The 14,143-nt window shown below is 38.5% G+C and overlaps 1 protein-coding gene across 5 annotated transcripts in view; it reads left to right on the forward strand.

The window, feature by feature from the left end:
* Window positions 1–14,143, forward strand: part of SETX (senataxin) — an 84,283-nt gene that overhangs the window by 29,029 nt on the left and 41,111 nt on the right. For all 5 annotated transcript variants that reach the window (XM_088841056.1, XM_088841054.1, XM_088841058.1 and 2 more), the window contains 5 exons: window positions 3,952–4,171; window positions 5,037–5,156; window positions 7,310–7,481; window positions 7,611–7,698; window positions 8,145–12,272. In XM_088841056.1, the coding sequence (XP_088697182.1) occupies window positions 3,952–4,171; window positions 5,037–5,156; window positions 7,310–7,481; window positions 7,611–7,698; window positions 8,145–12,272 (4,728 nt within the window). The remainder of the gene's footprint in view (window positions 1–3,951; window positions 4,172–5,036; window positions 5,157–7,309; window positions 7,482–7,610; window positions 7,699–8,144; window positions 12,273–14,143) is intronic.

Genomic DNA, 14,143 nt, shown 5'->3' on the forward strand with positions numbered 1-14,143 from the left:
AAACAATAGAATGGGAAAGACTAGCGATCGTCAAGAAAATTGGAGATACCGAGGGAAAATTTCATGCAAGGAATGGGCACAAAAACAGCAAGGACCTAACAGAAGCAGAAGAGATTAAGAAGAGGTGGCAAGAATACCCAGAAGAGCTATACAAAAAAGGTCTTAATGACCCAGATAACCACGATGGTGTGATCACTCATTTAAGAGCTAGACATCCTGGAGTATGAAATCAAGTGGGCCTTAGGAGGCATCACTATAAACAAAGCTAGTGAGGGTGATGGAATTCCAGCTAAACTATTTAAAATTGTAAAAGATGGTGCTGTAAAAGTGCTGTACTAAATATGTCAGCAAATTTGGAAAACTCAGCAGTAGCCACAGAACTGGGAAAGGTCACTTTTCGTTGCAGTGCCAAAGAAGGGCAATGCCAAAGAATGTTCAAACTACCGTACAATTGAGCTTATTTCATATGTTAGCAAGGTAAAGCTCAAAATGCTTCAAATTAGGCTTCAGCAGTACTTGAACCTGAGAACTTCCAGATAGATGAACAAGCTGGTTTAGAAAAGGCAGAAACCAGAGGTCAAATTGTCAACGTTCATTGGATCAAAACATCTGCTTCACTGACTATGCTAAAGCCTTTGTGTGGATCACAACAAACTGGAAAATTTTTAAACAGATGGGAATACCAGACCACCTTACTTGTCTGTGAGAAACCTGTATGCGAGTCAAGAAGCAATAGTTAGAACTGGACATGAAACAACAGACTGGTTCAAAATTGGGAAAGGAGTACGTTAAGGCTGATATTATCACTCTGCTTATCTAACTTCTATTCAGAGTACATCATGCAAAATGCTGAGCTGGATGAATCAGAAACTGGAATTAAGGCTTCCTGAAGAAATATTAACAGCCTCAGATACGCAGATGATACTGATGTAATGGCAGAAAGCAAAGAGGAATTAAGGGCCTCTTGATGAAAGAGGAGAGTGAAAAAGTTGGCTCAAAACTCAGCATTCAGAAAACTAAGATCATGGCACCTGGTCTCATCACTTTGTGGCAATTAGATGGAAGAAAACGTGGTAACAGTGACAGATTTCATTTTCTTGGACTCTAAATCACTGTGGATGGTGACTGCAGCCATTAAATTAAAAGACACTTGCCCCTTGGAAGAAAAGCTATAACAGTCCTAGATAATGTTTTAAGAAACAGAGATATCACTTTGCTGACAAAAGTCCGTATAATCAAAGCTATAATTTTTCCAATGTCAGATACAGATATGAGAGTTGGACCATAAAGAAGGCTGAGCACGAAAGAGTTGCTGCTTTCAAATTGTGCTGGAGAAGACTCTTTAGAGTCCCTTGGACAGCAAAGAGATCAAACCAGTCAATCCTACAGGAAATCAGCCCTAAATATTCATTGGAAGGAATGATGCTGAAACTGAAGCTTCAGTACTTTGGCTACCTGATGCAAAGAGCCGGCTGACTCATTGGAAAAGACCCTGATGCTGGGAAAGATTGAGGGCAGGAGAAGAGGGCAACAGAGAATGAGATGGTTGGACATCACTGAGTCAGTAGACATGAGTTTGTACAAACTGTGAGATAGTGAAGGACAGGGCCACCTGATGTGCTGCAGTCCATGGGGTTGCAGAGTCGGACATTACTTAATGACTGAACCAACAGCATGGTGCATTAGTCTCCTTTGATTTGGAACATTTCCTTGGCCTTGTGTTTTTTTGTTTTTGTTTTTCTGGCTGCTCTGGGTCTTCATGCTGCATGCCAGCTTTCTCTAGTTTCAGTCGGAAATTACTCTCTAGTTGCAGTGTGTGGGCTATGGGGTGCATGGGCTCAGTAGTTGTGGCTCACAGGCTTAGTAGTTCTGTGGCATGTGAGATCTTCGCTGACCATGGATCAAATCTGTGTCCCCTGGATTGGCAAGTATATTCTTAACCACTGGACCAGCGGGAAAGTTCTCTTTGTCTTTTACGACAGTTACATTCCTGAAGAATAGTTAACTTCTGCCTCTCTTCCATTCACAAAAAATAGAATGCTTTTCATTTTGGGTTTGTCTGGTGTTGCTCCTGGTTAGACTCAGGTTATGTGTTCCAGCTGGAGTGTACTATATAAGTGATGTTATGTCCTCAGGGTGTCAGAAATACAGGCATGTCATATGATTTGGTGATGGTAATGGTGATGGTAATTGAATCATCCAGTTGAGGTGTTGCACAGTTTCTTCACTGTGCAATTGTATTTCTTTCTTTTAGATCACATAGCTATCTTACTCCAAAATTTTCTCCTAAATTTATCATTACCTAATGGTTCTTCCTTCATCCAATTTTTCTAAGATTGCAAAATAATTTCAACCCCAGCACTTTACACAATTACCAGTCAGCACTTGACATGGAGGATTATACTGTAATCAGAGAAGGAATGGCAACCCACTCCAGTGTTCTTGCTTGGAGGATCCCAGGGACAGGGGAGGGAGCCTGGTGGGCTGCCATCTATGGAGTCGCATAGAGTCAGACATGACTGAAGCGACTTAGCAGCAGCATACTGTAATCAAGAGCCATTTTCCCTTTTCTCCCATTCATTCATCTATTTTATTATTAGTATAGACTCAGTGATTCCTTTGTATCTTTTTTGTAGCTTAAAAGTATGTTGACATAGAGCTCATTCTTTTGTCCATTAGTTCTATGTTTTTCAGACTTTGCTGCCCATAGTCGATAAGTATTGATAAAAATGATTTTCATTGATAAGTATTAATAAAAAATGATTTTCATTGAGTTAACACATGTATATGTTAACACGTGACATTTCACATATGCATATATATATATCAACATTTCACAAAATAATTTTACTATGATATTTTATTTAGTTTTTAAGGTTGGTTATGGTCCCTAAATTAAATTTGTATCTCAGAAGAAATTTAAAATCACTTTCCTATGCTTTATTGCCATGTAGAGGTGACCTTTGATTTCTTCTCTTTTCATTGTTTCTTTCCTTTTTTAAACTTTCTAATATGGAACATTACAAAAGTATAGAAGTAGATAATCAGAGCATTTAATCCATAAAATGTTAGTATGTGTTTCTAAAAGGTAAGGGTTTTAAAAAATATATCAACATACCAATCAATAATAGTTACTTAATATCGTGTTTCTAGTTAGTGTTTGGAAATGGTTATCCTGAATCTTTACTGGAGTTAGTTTGTTCAAATCAGGATCAAATACAGTTCACACATTGCATTACAATTTGACCCTTGAACAACATGGGTTTAAACTCTCGAGTTCACTTATATGCAGATTGTTTTTAATTCATGGACTTCCCAGGTGGCTCGTTGGTAAGGACCTGCCAAGCAGGAGACGTGGGTTTGCTCTTTGGGACCAGAAGATCCCTGGAGGAGGAAACTGCAGCCCACTTGAGTACCTAGGAAATCCCATGGACAGAAGAGCCTGGCAGGCTACACTCCATGGGGTCACAAAAGAGTCTAGGTGACTCAAACAACAGTTTAGTAATATACAGTTCAAGGTTAGTTGAATCCATAATGCAGAATCTTGGGTATAGAAGGGCTGGTGACTAAGTTATATTTGGATTATATTGGTATATTCAGCTATGCAGAAAATCGGTTGTGTTGTTCAGAATTTGATTATAATTAGTGTCTTCTGTTTTTTTTTTCAGTCATCACCTCCTTTTGGTTTAAAATGTCTTTGAAAATCATATATTTTTACTGAAGTGCTTTATTCTGTATGGTGGTTTTTTTCTTCCTCCAATTTTATTGAGATATAATGGACATACAGCACTGTACAATTTTAAGGTGTACAGCTTGGTGATTTTTTAAGATTTTGACATATAATTGGTATATCTTGTGTGTTTTAAAACCTGTAGAGAATCCTATTTTAAATAGATTCTTGCTGTATATAGACAGTTGTTCGCTGAATGAAGTAATGTGTTGTGCTTTTAGGTTCGGCGTTGGGCTATCCTGACCGCAAGAAACTTGGGGAAAGTGGATAGAGATGATTACTATGACTTACAGGAGGTTTTGACTTGCCTTTTTAAAGTTATTGAGTTGGGACTTTTAGAAAACCCAGACATTTATACTTCTTCTGTCCTTGAGAAGGGTAAACTGGTTCTTCTGCCTTCACACATGTATGATACTGCCAACTACAAAAACTATTGGTTAGGTGAGTATTGTTGCTATGCAGATAGCAATTAGTATTTTCCAGTAGTGGTTTTTTTTTTTTAACAATAATCTGGCACTTTTATTTATTTTTTTAATTGGCAGATAATTGCTTTATGTTGTGTTAGTTTATGCCATACATCGACATGATCCAGTAGTTCTTATGATTATCCAGCAAAAGTCATCTCATTTGGTAAACTGATCAGAATTCCTAAATGAAAGATTTCATAGTTTCCAGTTCTTGTTCTGTCATTAAATTGACTATTACAACATCTCTTTTTAAACACTTTGTATCCTAGAAATCATCTATGTAACAAGTATCTTTTGAAGTATGGCAAGTAGATCTTTTATTTAAGGCAGTATTAGATGTAACAAAATATTAGCATACCAGCTGACTTTAATAGAATTTGATCTATTGAAAAAAGGAGGTTTAATACCTCTTTTCCTATCTGTAAAATATTTCCTGGCAGAAACTAACTTTGGTTTTCAACAAATTCTATATTGAACTTAAAATAGTTCTGTCCTATTCATTGATTCAGAGTCTTAGTCATGTGTATATTTGGCAGTGATTGGTACTTGAAATGTGATGATCTTAAAACTTCAGGGATCTTCGATTTTATGAGATTAAATTGTGCGTAGTCATTTTGGAAATTGCTTTTTAACAAAGTTCATAGCCTTTTCCCTTTTATTCAGTCTGAAGTTCTGTTCCTGGGAGCAGTTGTATGTGAATGTCTCAGACTTCAGTGTTTGAGGCACTGGATTATGTTTTGCTTCATCTTACTGCCATGTTATTATTCTGCCAACTAAACCAGAGAAGACTTAACAGTGTTAATGTAATCAGTTCAAGCAAACTATATGTGGTCTTACAGGTATTTGCATGCTGCTGACCATTCTTGAGGAGCAAGCCATGGATTCACTGTTGCTGGGCTCAGATAAACAGAATGATTTTATGCAGTCAATACTTCACACCATGGAGAGGCAATCAAATGGTAATAAACTTTATTTGCTGAATTTTGTGATGGTGGTGCACTTTAAAATTACTAGTCACTATAAGAATCTGAATGTATGGAGAAAAGATATGGAGGAAAGAATGAACACTTTATGGTTTTTGTCACAGATTCAGAATGTTAAATTGGAAAGGATCTTTAGAGTTTAACTCAGCACCTTATTTTCATAAGAGACTGAAGCCCAGAGATGTTAACTTACTTTCTCACGTTGCAATACCCAATTAGTGGTAGAATGAAGATGAGACTAGACCCTAAAGGAGGTGAATTTCTAATAATGTGATAGTAAATTTATGCAGAAAGCTTCTGCTGTCCCACTATCTCACTTTTGCTTGGTTTTTCATTTCTCTTGGGTTTTCTGTGGTTCCACTGTCCAACACAGTGACTGCCAACCAAATGTGACTGTTTAGATTTATACTAATGAACCTTAAAAACTCAGGTTTTCAGTCCCATTAGTTACAACTTCAAGAGCTCAGTGGCCACATGTGCCTGGCTGCTACCATATTTAACTGAAGACAGTGAGCCATTTCCATCATCACAGAAAGTTCCCTTGGACAATGCTGCTCAGATAGCCTAATAAATAGGGTCTAAAATTGTATTTGTTAGTAGAGGCCAGCTTGGTTTTATCAGGTTTATCAGTGAGAGTCTGTACGAGTGTTTCTTATCTTAACCTTCTTGATGAAGGAATAAATCAGCAAAGACCAAGCATGCCAAATGCTGTGAAAAGAAAAATTTTTACCCACTTTCACTTCTCTTTAGGCAACTTCAGTATAGATACAAATTCTTTTGTGGAGAAATTTAAAAGAAATATGTAACTGTTACTATTTCTTTGATCATGTGTATTTTCTTGTGAGATTATTTCTGATCAAGGTTATTACTAATTCACTTAACCAGAATTTACTAAGTAATTTGTTCATTTCTTTCCCAGTGCTGTGCACATGTGTTTCTGTTCTGTTAATCCAGCTCCCCTAACATGCTTCAGAATGAGTCACCTCTTTAGGAGATTTTCTGTAATTGTCTTTACCTTACTGATGACTTCATATTTGAGCGCTTGCTAGACAAAAGATAGCTGCAGTGTAGGATAAAAACAGTATATGAGAAGTTCTACACAAATGACTTATGATTTTTTTTTTTTTAAGTAGAGTCTAAGAGCCCTGAAGGAAATAAAGCAGAAAGTTCTTGGGTTGTCAGAGATTGTGAGTGAGACCACATACTCCACAGAGTACTGTGGAAGGTAAAATGACTGGGAGTGTTTGTTGCAGGGGGAGGTATTTGAGCTGAACTGTAAGGAAGGATAGGATTTTTTTTTTTTTTTTTTTGGTGGATTTCTCGTTATTGAGAAAAGCCAGCGTTCCTTTTTTTTTCTTTGCTATAGATGGTGTATCTTTATTTTAGTATGGAAAAATAAATCTGAGAAGAATAGAGTAAGATCTTATAAGTGCTTGACTGAGAACTTTGAATTTCCTTAGAAAACAGTGAGGAACAGTTTAAGGTCTATGAGTGGGTCAGTGTTTTGCCACTGCACATAGAGAAGAGGGAAACGACTGGGTGCCAGAGTATGGGAGTAGTGGGTATTCCTGCCAGTTGGATGAAATGGAAATAACAAGGCCTAACAAGGCCACATTGAGACAGGAGTGGATGAAAAGAGTGTATTTCTGCTTGTCCAGTGCCTCAGGGATTCAGTCTCATACACCAGCCAGATGACACACACAATTCAGGATTTCTTGTATCATGGACTTTGTTTAGATCTGGAGATACCAAGTTTTCCTTACTTCTCCCTTCCTCACTTCTGCTATTTATTGAAGGATGAGAATATAAAGGTCTGGAAGAAGCAGAGTAGGAAAGATTCTTAAAGGTGTGGCAAACAGGGTGAGAAAGTTGAGTTTATGTATCTAGACTGTCTCAGTTTGTTCCACGTGAAAAAATTTCTTAACCAAGGTGTATTGCTTTCTAAAAAATGCAAACACTACTTAAATGTTTGGCAGCTTTCTAAAACATGTAGTTGGCAGTGCTTAAATTACTTCCTGCTTTGCTTTCAGTTTTGTTGCTATCCAGGTAAAAGGTGCTTAATTCTTAATATATTTTAGTACTTTTTTCTAACTGCTTTTTAATTTGGCAATTATTCCATTGTATTTCAGATGATAGTGTGGATCCTTTCTGGCCAGCATTACACTGTTTCATGGTGATTCTGGATCGCCTTGGATCTAAGGTCTGGGGTCAACTTATTGATCCTATTGAAGCATTTCAAACCATTATTAACAATGTGAGCTACAATAGAGAGATCCAGAACATACGGAACAGCTCTAAGAGGTTTGTTTAGTTCCTGTGTCAGGATTTCAAATAGTCTGCATAAGGAAGTCTATTAATTGACAGAATTTTTTTCTTCTTTTTTTCCCCCCTTTAGTTCAGTAATTTCTATTTATTCTTCATATTTTTAAGGACCAAGTTAGAACCGGAGTCATATTTGGATGATATGGTGACGTGTAGCCAGATTGTATACAATTATAATCCTGAAAAGACCAAAAAGGTATAAAGCATTTTCAGAGTTCAGATGGTACTGTATTGCCTTTTTATTATATAGACAGTGCAGTGATCAGTTGCAGTGCTGATTTTATGGTATATTGCTATTCTGAATCAGCTGTTGCATAAAATTTTTCTGATTGAACAGTAGTGCCTGGGGAAAAATGGGCACACTTTGAAATTTTTAAGTATGTTTATGGCATGGGGGAGATAAATCACGTGATTGGAAATCAGAAGCAGCTGATGGAAAGAATTTCAGAGTGCACGGAGGTTTTGTAAATTTAACCTTTTCATGAAACTTTAACCTCAAAATTGAACTGCTTTCAATTTCTTGGGGGTCTGTATATGTGCACCAAAACAGGAAAATTGAGCAGTATATTGTTTACAACCTGTGTGTCAAGCAGCCATGAATGGTGCTTGTTTATCTGAATGTCTGCATCTCTTTCATTTTAGGATTCAGGGTGGAGATCAGCCATTTGCCCCGATTATTGTCCTAACATGTATGAAGAAATGGAAACATTAGCTAACGTGCTCCAGTCAGATATTGGTCAGGACATGCGTGTTCATAACAGCACATTTCTGTGGTTCATCCCTTTCGTGCAATCCCTCATGGACCTGAAGGATCTGGGTGTGGCTTACATAGTGGAGGTTATTCACCATCTGTACTCTGAAGTCAAAGATGTTCTCAACCAGACAGACGCTGTGTGTGACAAAGTCACTGAGTTTTTCCTTCTGATTTTGGTGTCCGTGATTGAACTGCATAGAAATAAAAAATGTCTACATTTGCTGTGGGTTAGTTCCCAGCAGTGGGTGGAGGCTGTGGTGAAATGTGCCAAACTCCCGACCACAGCATTTGCACGGAGTTGCGAGAAGTCATCTGGAAACTGTTCCAAAGGCGCAGCAGTGATATCATCCCTGTCACTGCACTCGATGCCCTCCAACTCTGTGCAGCTGGCTTGTGTGCAGCTGATTAGAAGTCTCCTGAAAGAAGGCTATCAGCTTGGGCAGCAGACTCTCTGTAAGCGGTTCTGGGATAAGCTCAACTTATTCCTGCGAGGCAATTTATCTTTAGGTTGGCAGTTGACTAGTCAGGAAACCCATGAGCTACAAACTTGTTTAAAGCAAATTATTAGGAACATAAAATTCAAAGTACCTCAGTGTTACACTTTTGTGGATCTGAATCCTGCATGTAAGACGTCTCCCGCATCTTATAAAGAAGAAAGTGAACAAATAGGGAAGAAGTCTGAAAGAGATGTGCACTGTCTGGAAAATACCAGCCCAACATTTTCTGGAGAACCAATGAAAGCTGATGCATATCACCTGCAAGAGAGTATTCTGAGCAAAGCAAATAATGCCATAGAAGAGAATAAAGAGCCATATTATATAAAAGATTTGAAACTAGAAGACCACCACTCAGCTGAGTCATGTTTGAAGCTGAGTAATAAAAACCTTGCCTGTGAAAGAGTTAAAAATCAAGTTAAAATAAGTACAGGGAAATGTAAGTCTGTAAAAGAGAATTCCTCATATACCTCACAGAATGGTACTTTAAGAAATGGTCCAGAAAAAATATTTGACAGAGGAATAATAATATCAAGGCGCTTGTTGACTGTTTCTAGCACTGACTCTCTGGAAAAAGTGTCTGCCTCTAATGAGGACTTCTCCTTAAAGGATGATGGTCTTGGTAAAAGCTCAAAAGCAAAATCTAAGACACATAAAGATGGAGTCTCTGCTAAGTTGTCACATGTAATAAAAAAGCAACACAGGAGAAGTATCAGTTTAGAGGAAAACCTGACTGTATCTAGCATTGAGAGTTTGTCTTCAAAGAAAGATGTAGGAGGTCAGAAAGGAGATGGAAAAATACGCAATCCTTCTTTAGTCCCTAATGGTATTCTGAATGATAAAAATGGAGAACAAAAATCTCAAAGCTATTTACTGCTGAGAAAGAAAGAAGTAAAGAAAGAAAAGTTAGATATTTACTCTACCCCTGAAAACAGTTGTCAAATACAGGAATGTCATGTTGATACCAAAGATTTGGTCGGTCTCACAGAAATGACCAATACGTTAATGACAAAAGCATCTCCCTTTAAAGAGACTGTGACTGGACATGAATTGAGAGAGAGGAAAATTAGTAGGAGCACTGATCAGTTTTCTTCTAATTTAAGAGAACAGGACCTTGACACCTTAACAGATTCTCAGGTAGACAGAGACCTCCACAAATTATCTTTAATAGCTCAAGCCAGTGTTACTAAGTTCCCATCAGATTCAACTCAAAAAAGTTCATCCCAGATACAAAGAAAAGTAAAAGATGAGAAAAGATGTTTCACAGCAAACCAAAATATCAGGGAAACCTGCCATGGACAGGTTATTATTATTTCAGATTCCGATGACGATGATGATGAGGAAAGAATTCTGGGTTTGAAGAAACACATGAAAGAGATCAAAGCATGCATTGAGAAAGAATTGCCAGAGCAACATAGTTCAATAGCTAACACAAATGTGGAACAGAAGGTAATAAAGGAAGAAAATCCAGTGTCCCTTTTGCAGTTTGAGGAATCTGATTCTCAGTTTTTTGAGTTTGAGACTCCATGTGAAGTGTTTTCAGTTTGGCAAGATCAGAAACCGGACAAGAATTCAGCTCAAGAGGATGAAAAAAATCCATGCTTGACTCATGTGGGTGATAGTGCAAGTGATTGGGGTTATGAGACAGATTATGTATCTGAAGAGGTCATTAAAAAAGTAGCAGAGAATTTTGAAGAGCGCACAAAACCGCATAGAAGTAGTACTTCTGTTGAGGAATTCTGTGAAATTGAAGTAAAACCTAAGAGAAGACGATATGAAAAACCTATAGCTGAAGGTCCTCTAAGGCCTTCTTCATCTTCTGTCAAAAATGAGGACCAATCTGATATTCTTAACAAGGGAAATCTGAGTGAAAATGATTTTAAAGGTGTAGACACAAGGGCTACAGTTCCCAGTTCAAGCGTTCAGAGAAACGTTGTGATTTCCCCAAAGAAGTCTCCTCCAAAGCCTCGCACGTATTCCAAACCTGTCAGGAAAGTTCCAGTGGTTAAAGCTTCTAAGAAATCCCATTCAGATACCAAGAAAGGGCAGAGTAAAAACTCCCATTATATAAGCTGTAGAACAACTCCTGCTATTGTGCCGCCAAAGAAATTTCGCCAGTGTCCTGAACCAACTTCAACAGTTGAGAAACTTGGCCTGAAAAAGGCTCCTCGTAGGGCGTTTGAATTGTCCCAGCGATCTTTAGAGTGTATAGTTCAGCTACGTGACCATGGCAAAACTGTTGGAGTCGTGGAAACCCGGAAAAAGACGAAGTTAATTTCTCCTCAGACTCTCTCTGTCAGAAGTAATAAGAAACTGCTGACAAGTCAAGACCTTCAATTGCAAAGGCAGATGAGATCCAAATCACAACGAAACAGACAGAAACGTTTTGATTGTCAAAGTACGGATACAGCACGAGCAGGGCCACATGCCGCACAGAGTTCTGCTGTGCCAGAATCAAATAAGTCAGATTATAGTCATAACGGAGGAGCCGAGGTGACGGCTAACAATAAGGGAAAACAGTTACTAACATGTCAGTTTTCTGAAACAGAACCCATGAAAGCAAACCAGTGTAATCCTGTCATGGTTAATGGAAGAATAGCAACAAATGAAGTCATTGTTCCTACCTCAGAGGACCTATTAGGCAGAGGTGACCTAACAGTTCATTGTTTCGAGGTGGCGACTTTGAAAGAGGGAGAGCCTGAATTCAGCAGTGACAGAGAGGAAGATAATATATTCTTAACACAGCGTGACCCTGAAGACATGGATTTATGTTCACAAGTCGAGAGAGAGAATGATAAACCCATTGAAGTCATTCATGGAAAAGATACAGTCCGGGGAGAGGAAGATTGTGTGGGTCAGCCTCAGTTGGAATCTTTGAGTATCACAAAATGTAAGTACAAAGATTGTGTTGAAACTCTGAAAAACCCGGATGAGTACTGCTCAAAACACTCAAAAACTAAAGCCACAGATGAAGATGTATTTCGTAAACCTGACTTGCCTCTGTCTGCATCAAAACGTTCGAGACCTTCCACGACCAAGGTTTTTAGTTCAAGCAGTACTTCACGGATTGCTGGTCTCTCCAAGTCTTTGGAAAGTACCGCAGCCCTCCCATCATCTCTGAAAAATAAGTCAAGTGGGGCACAGTCTGTTCTGAAAGGACCACAGCCACCTCTTCTGTTGTCTTTCAAGCCAGTGGCTGAAGTGAAGGGTCTGTGCAATGTTTTCCCTGCTCAGACTCCAAATAACTCCAACAGGCAAGTTTTGAGAGTTCCACTTGGGGAAAGCAGATCTTTTTTGACTTCCTCTCCAGTAAACATTCTCACGTCGTCACAGTCCATCTCTGATACTTTTGTAAAAGAGGTCTTGAAATGGAGATATGAGATGTTTGTGAACTTTGATCAGTGTGGGCCCCCATCGAGTCTGTGTCAGTCCATCACAAGACGGGTGCCTATCAGGTTTCAAGACTGTGGAGATTATTTTAATGTGTTTTTCCCTTTGATGGTACTGAATACTTTTGAAACGGTAAGTACATGTTTTAATCGTATACATCCAGATTTTGAAATTGCCTTTCTTTACCATGCTAAGAGAACAGCTTAAATAACTTACTGCATTTTGATTTAGGTGTAACGTGTAAATGTCATGTTGAACAGACATTGTGCCAGACACTGTTCTAGATTCTGGTCATACAGAGGAAATACCAATACTTTCCTAATCTCTGCCCTTCTGGAACTTACAAACACAGTTCAGGGGTGGCAAAGGAGGAAGTGTTTTTCAGTGCAAAGAAAAGGGAAGACTTCTCAGAGGAGATAGTCTCCCATCTGCATTTAACTATGTTTAAAACCATTTTTTTAATTGGAGGATAATTTAGAATACTGGGTTGGTTTCTGCCGTACATCAGCATATGAATCTGCCATAAGTATACGTGTGTCCCTCCCTCTTGGACCTCCCTCCCATCCCACCCCACCCCACCCCACCCCTCCAGGTGTCACAGAGCATTGGGTTGAGCTCCCTGAGTCACACAGCAAATCCCCCTGGCTCTCTTACATACAGTCATGTATATGTTTCAGTTCAATTTGTCTATCCCTCTCTTTCCCCCACTGTGTCCACAGCTCTCTTTATGTTTATGTCTCCATTACTGCCCTGCAAATAGGTTCATCAGTACCATTTTTCTAGATTTCATATGTATGCATTATTCAGTATTTGTTTTTCTGACTTATTTCACTCTGTATTCCAGGCTCCAGGTTCATCCACCTAATGAGAACTGACTCAAATGCATTCCTTTTTATGGCTGAGTAATATTCCATTGTATATGTACCATAACTTCTTTATTCCTTCGTCTGTCAATGGACATCTAGGTTGCTTCCATGTCCTAGCTATTGTAAATAGCTCTGCAGTGAACCATGGAGTACACGGGTCTTTTTCAGTTATGGTTTCCCTAGGGTGTATGCCCAGTAGTGGGATTGTTGGGTCATGTGGTAGTTTTATTCCTAGTTCTTTAAGGAATCTCCATACTGTTTTCCGTAGTGGCTATATCAATTTACATTCCCCCCAACAGTGCAAGAGGTTCCCTTTTCTCTATACCCTCTCCAGCATTTATTATTTGTAGATTTTTTGATAGTGATAATGGCCATTTTGATAATGGCCATTCTGACCAGTGTGAGGTGATACCTCATTGCAGTTTTGGTTTGCATTTCTCTAATAACACGCAATGTTGAGCATATTTTCATGTGTTTATTAGCCACCTGTATGTCTTCTTTGGAGAAATATCTGTTTAGGTCTTTTCTCCCACTGTTTGATTGGGTTGTTTTTGTGCTATTGAACTGCGTGAGCTGCTTGTATATTTTGGAGATTAATCCTTTGTCAGTTTCATTTGCAGTTATTTTCTCCCATTCTGAGGGTTTGCTTTTTCATTTTGTTTATGGTTTCCTTTGCTATGCAAAACTTTTAAGTTAACCTAGGTCCTACTTGTTTTTATTTTCATTACTCTTGGAGGTGGGTCAAAGAGGATCTTGCTGTGATGTATGCCAAAGTGTGTTCCTCCAAGAGTTTTATATACATAGGTATACCTGTGTCTGATTCATGTTGATCTTTACCCCCTCTTCTTCTCTTCTGCTTCTTTTAGGTCCTTGCTGTTTCTGTCCTTTACTGGGCCCATGTTTGCATGAAATGTTCCCTTGGCATCTCCAGTTTTCTTAACGAGATCCCTAGTCTTTCCCATTCTGTTGTTTTCGTTTTTCATTGTTCATTTAAGAAGACCTTACCTCTCGCAATTCTCTGGAACTCTGAATTCAGTTGAGTATATCTTTCCCTTTCTTCCTTGCCTTTTGCTTCTCTTCTTTTCTCAACTGCTTGTAAAGCTTTCTCAGACAACCACCTTGCGTTCTTGCATTTAT

Source organism: Moschus berezovskii, chromosome 11 (genome assembly GCF_049115385.1).
Source record: "Moschus berezovskii isolate FMDL1 chromosome 11, NW_MosBer_1.0, whole genome shotgun sequence".
Classification (NCBI taxonomy): domain Eukaryota; kingdom Metazoa; phylum Chordata; class Mammalia; order Artiodactyla; family Moschidae; genus Moschus; species Moschus berezovskii.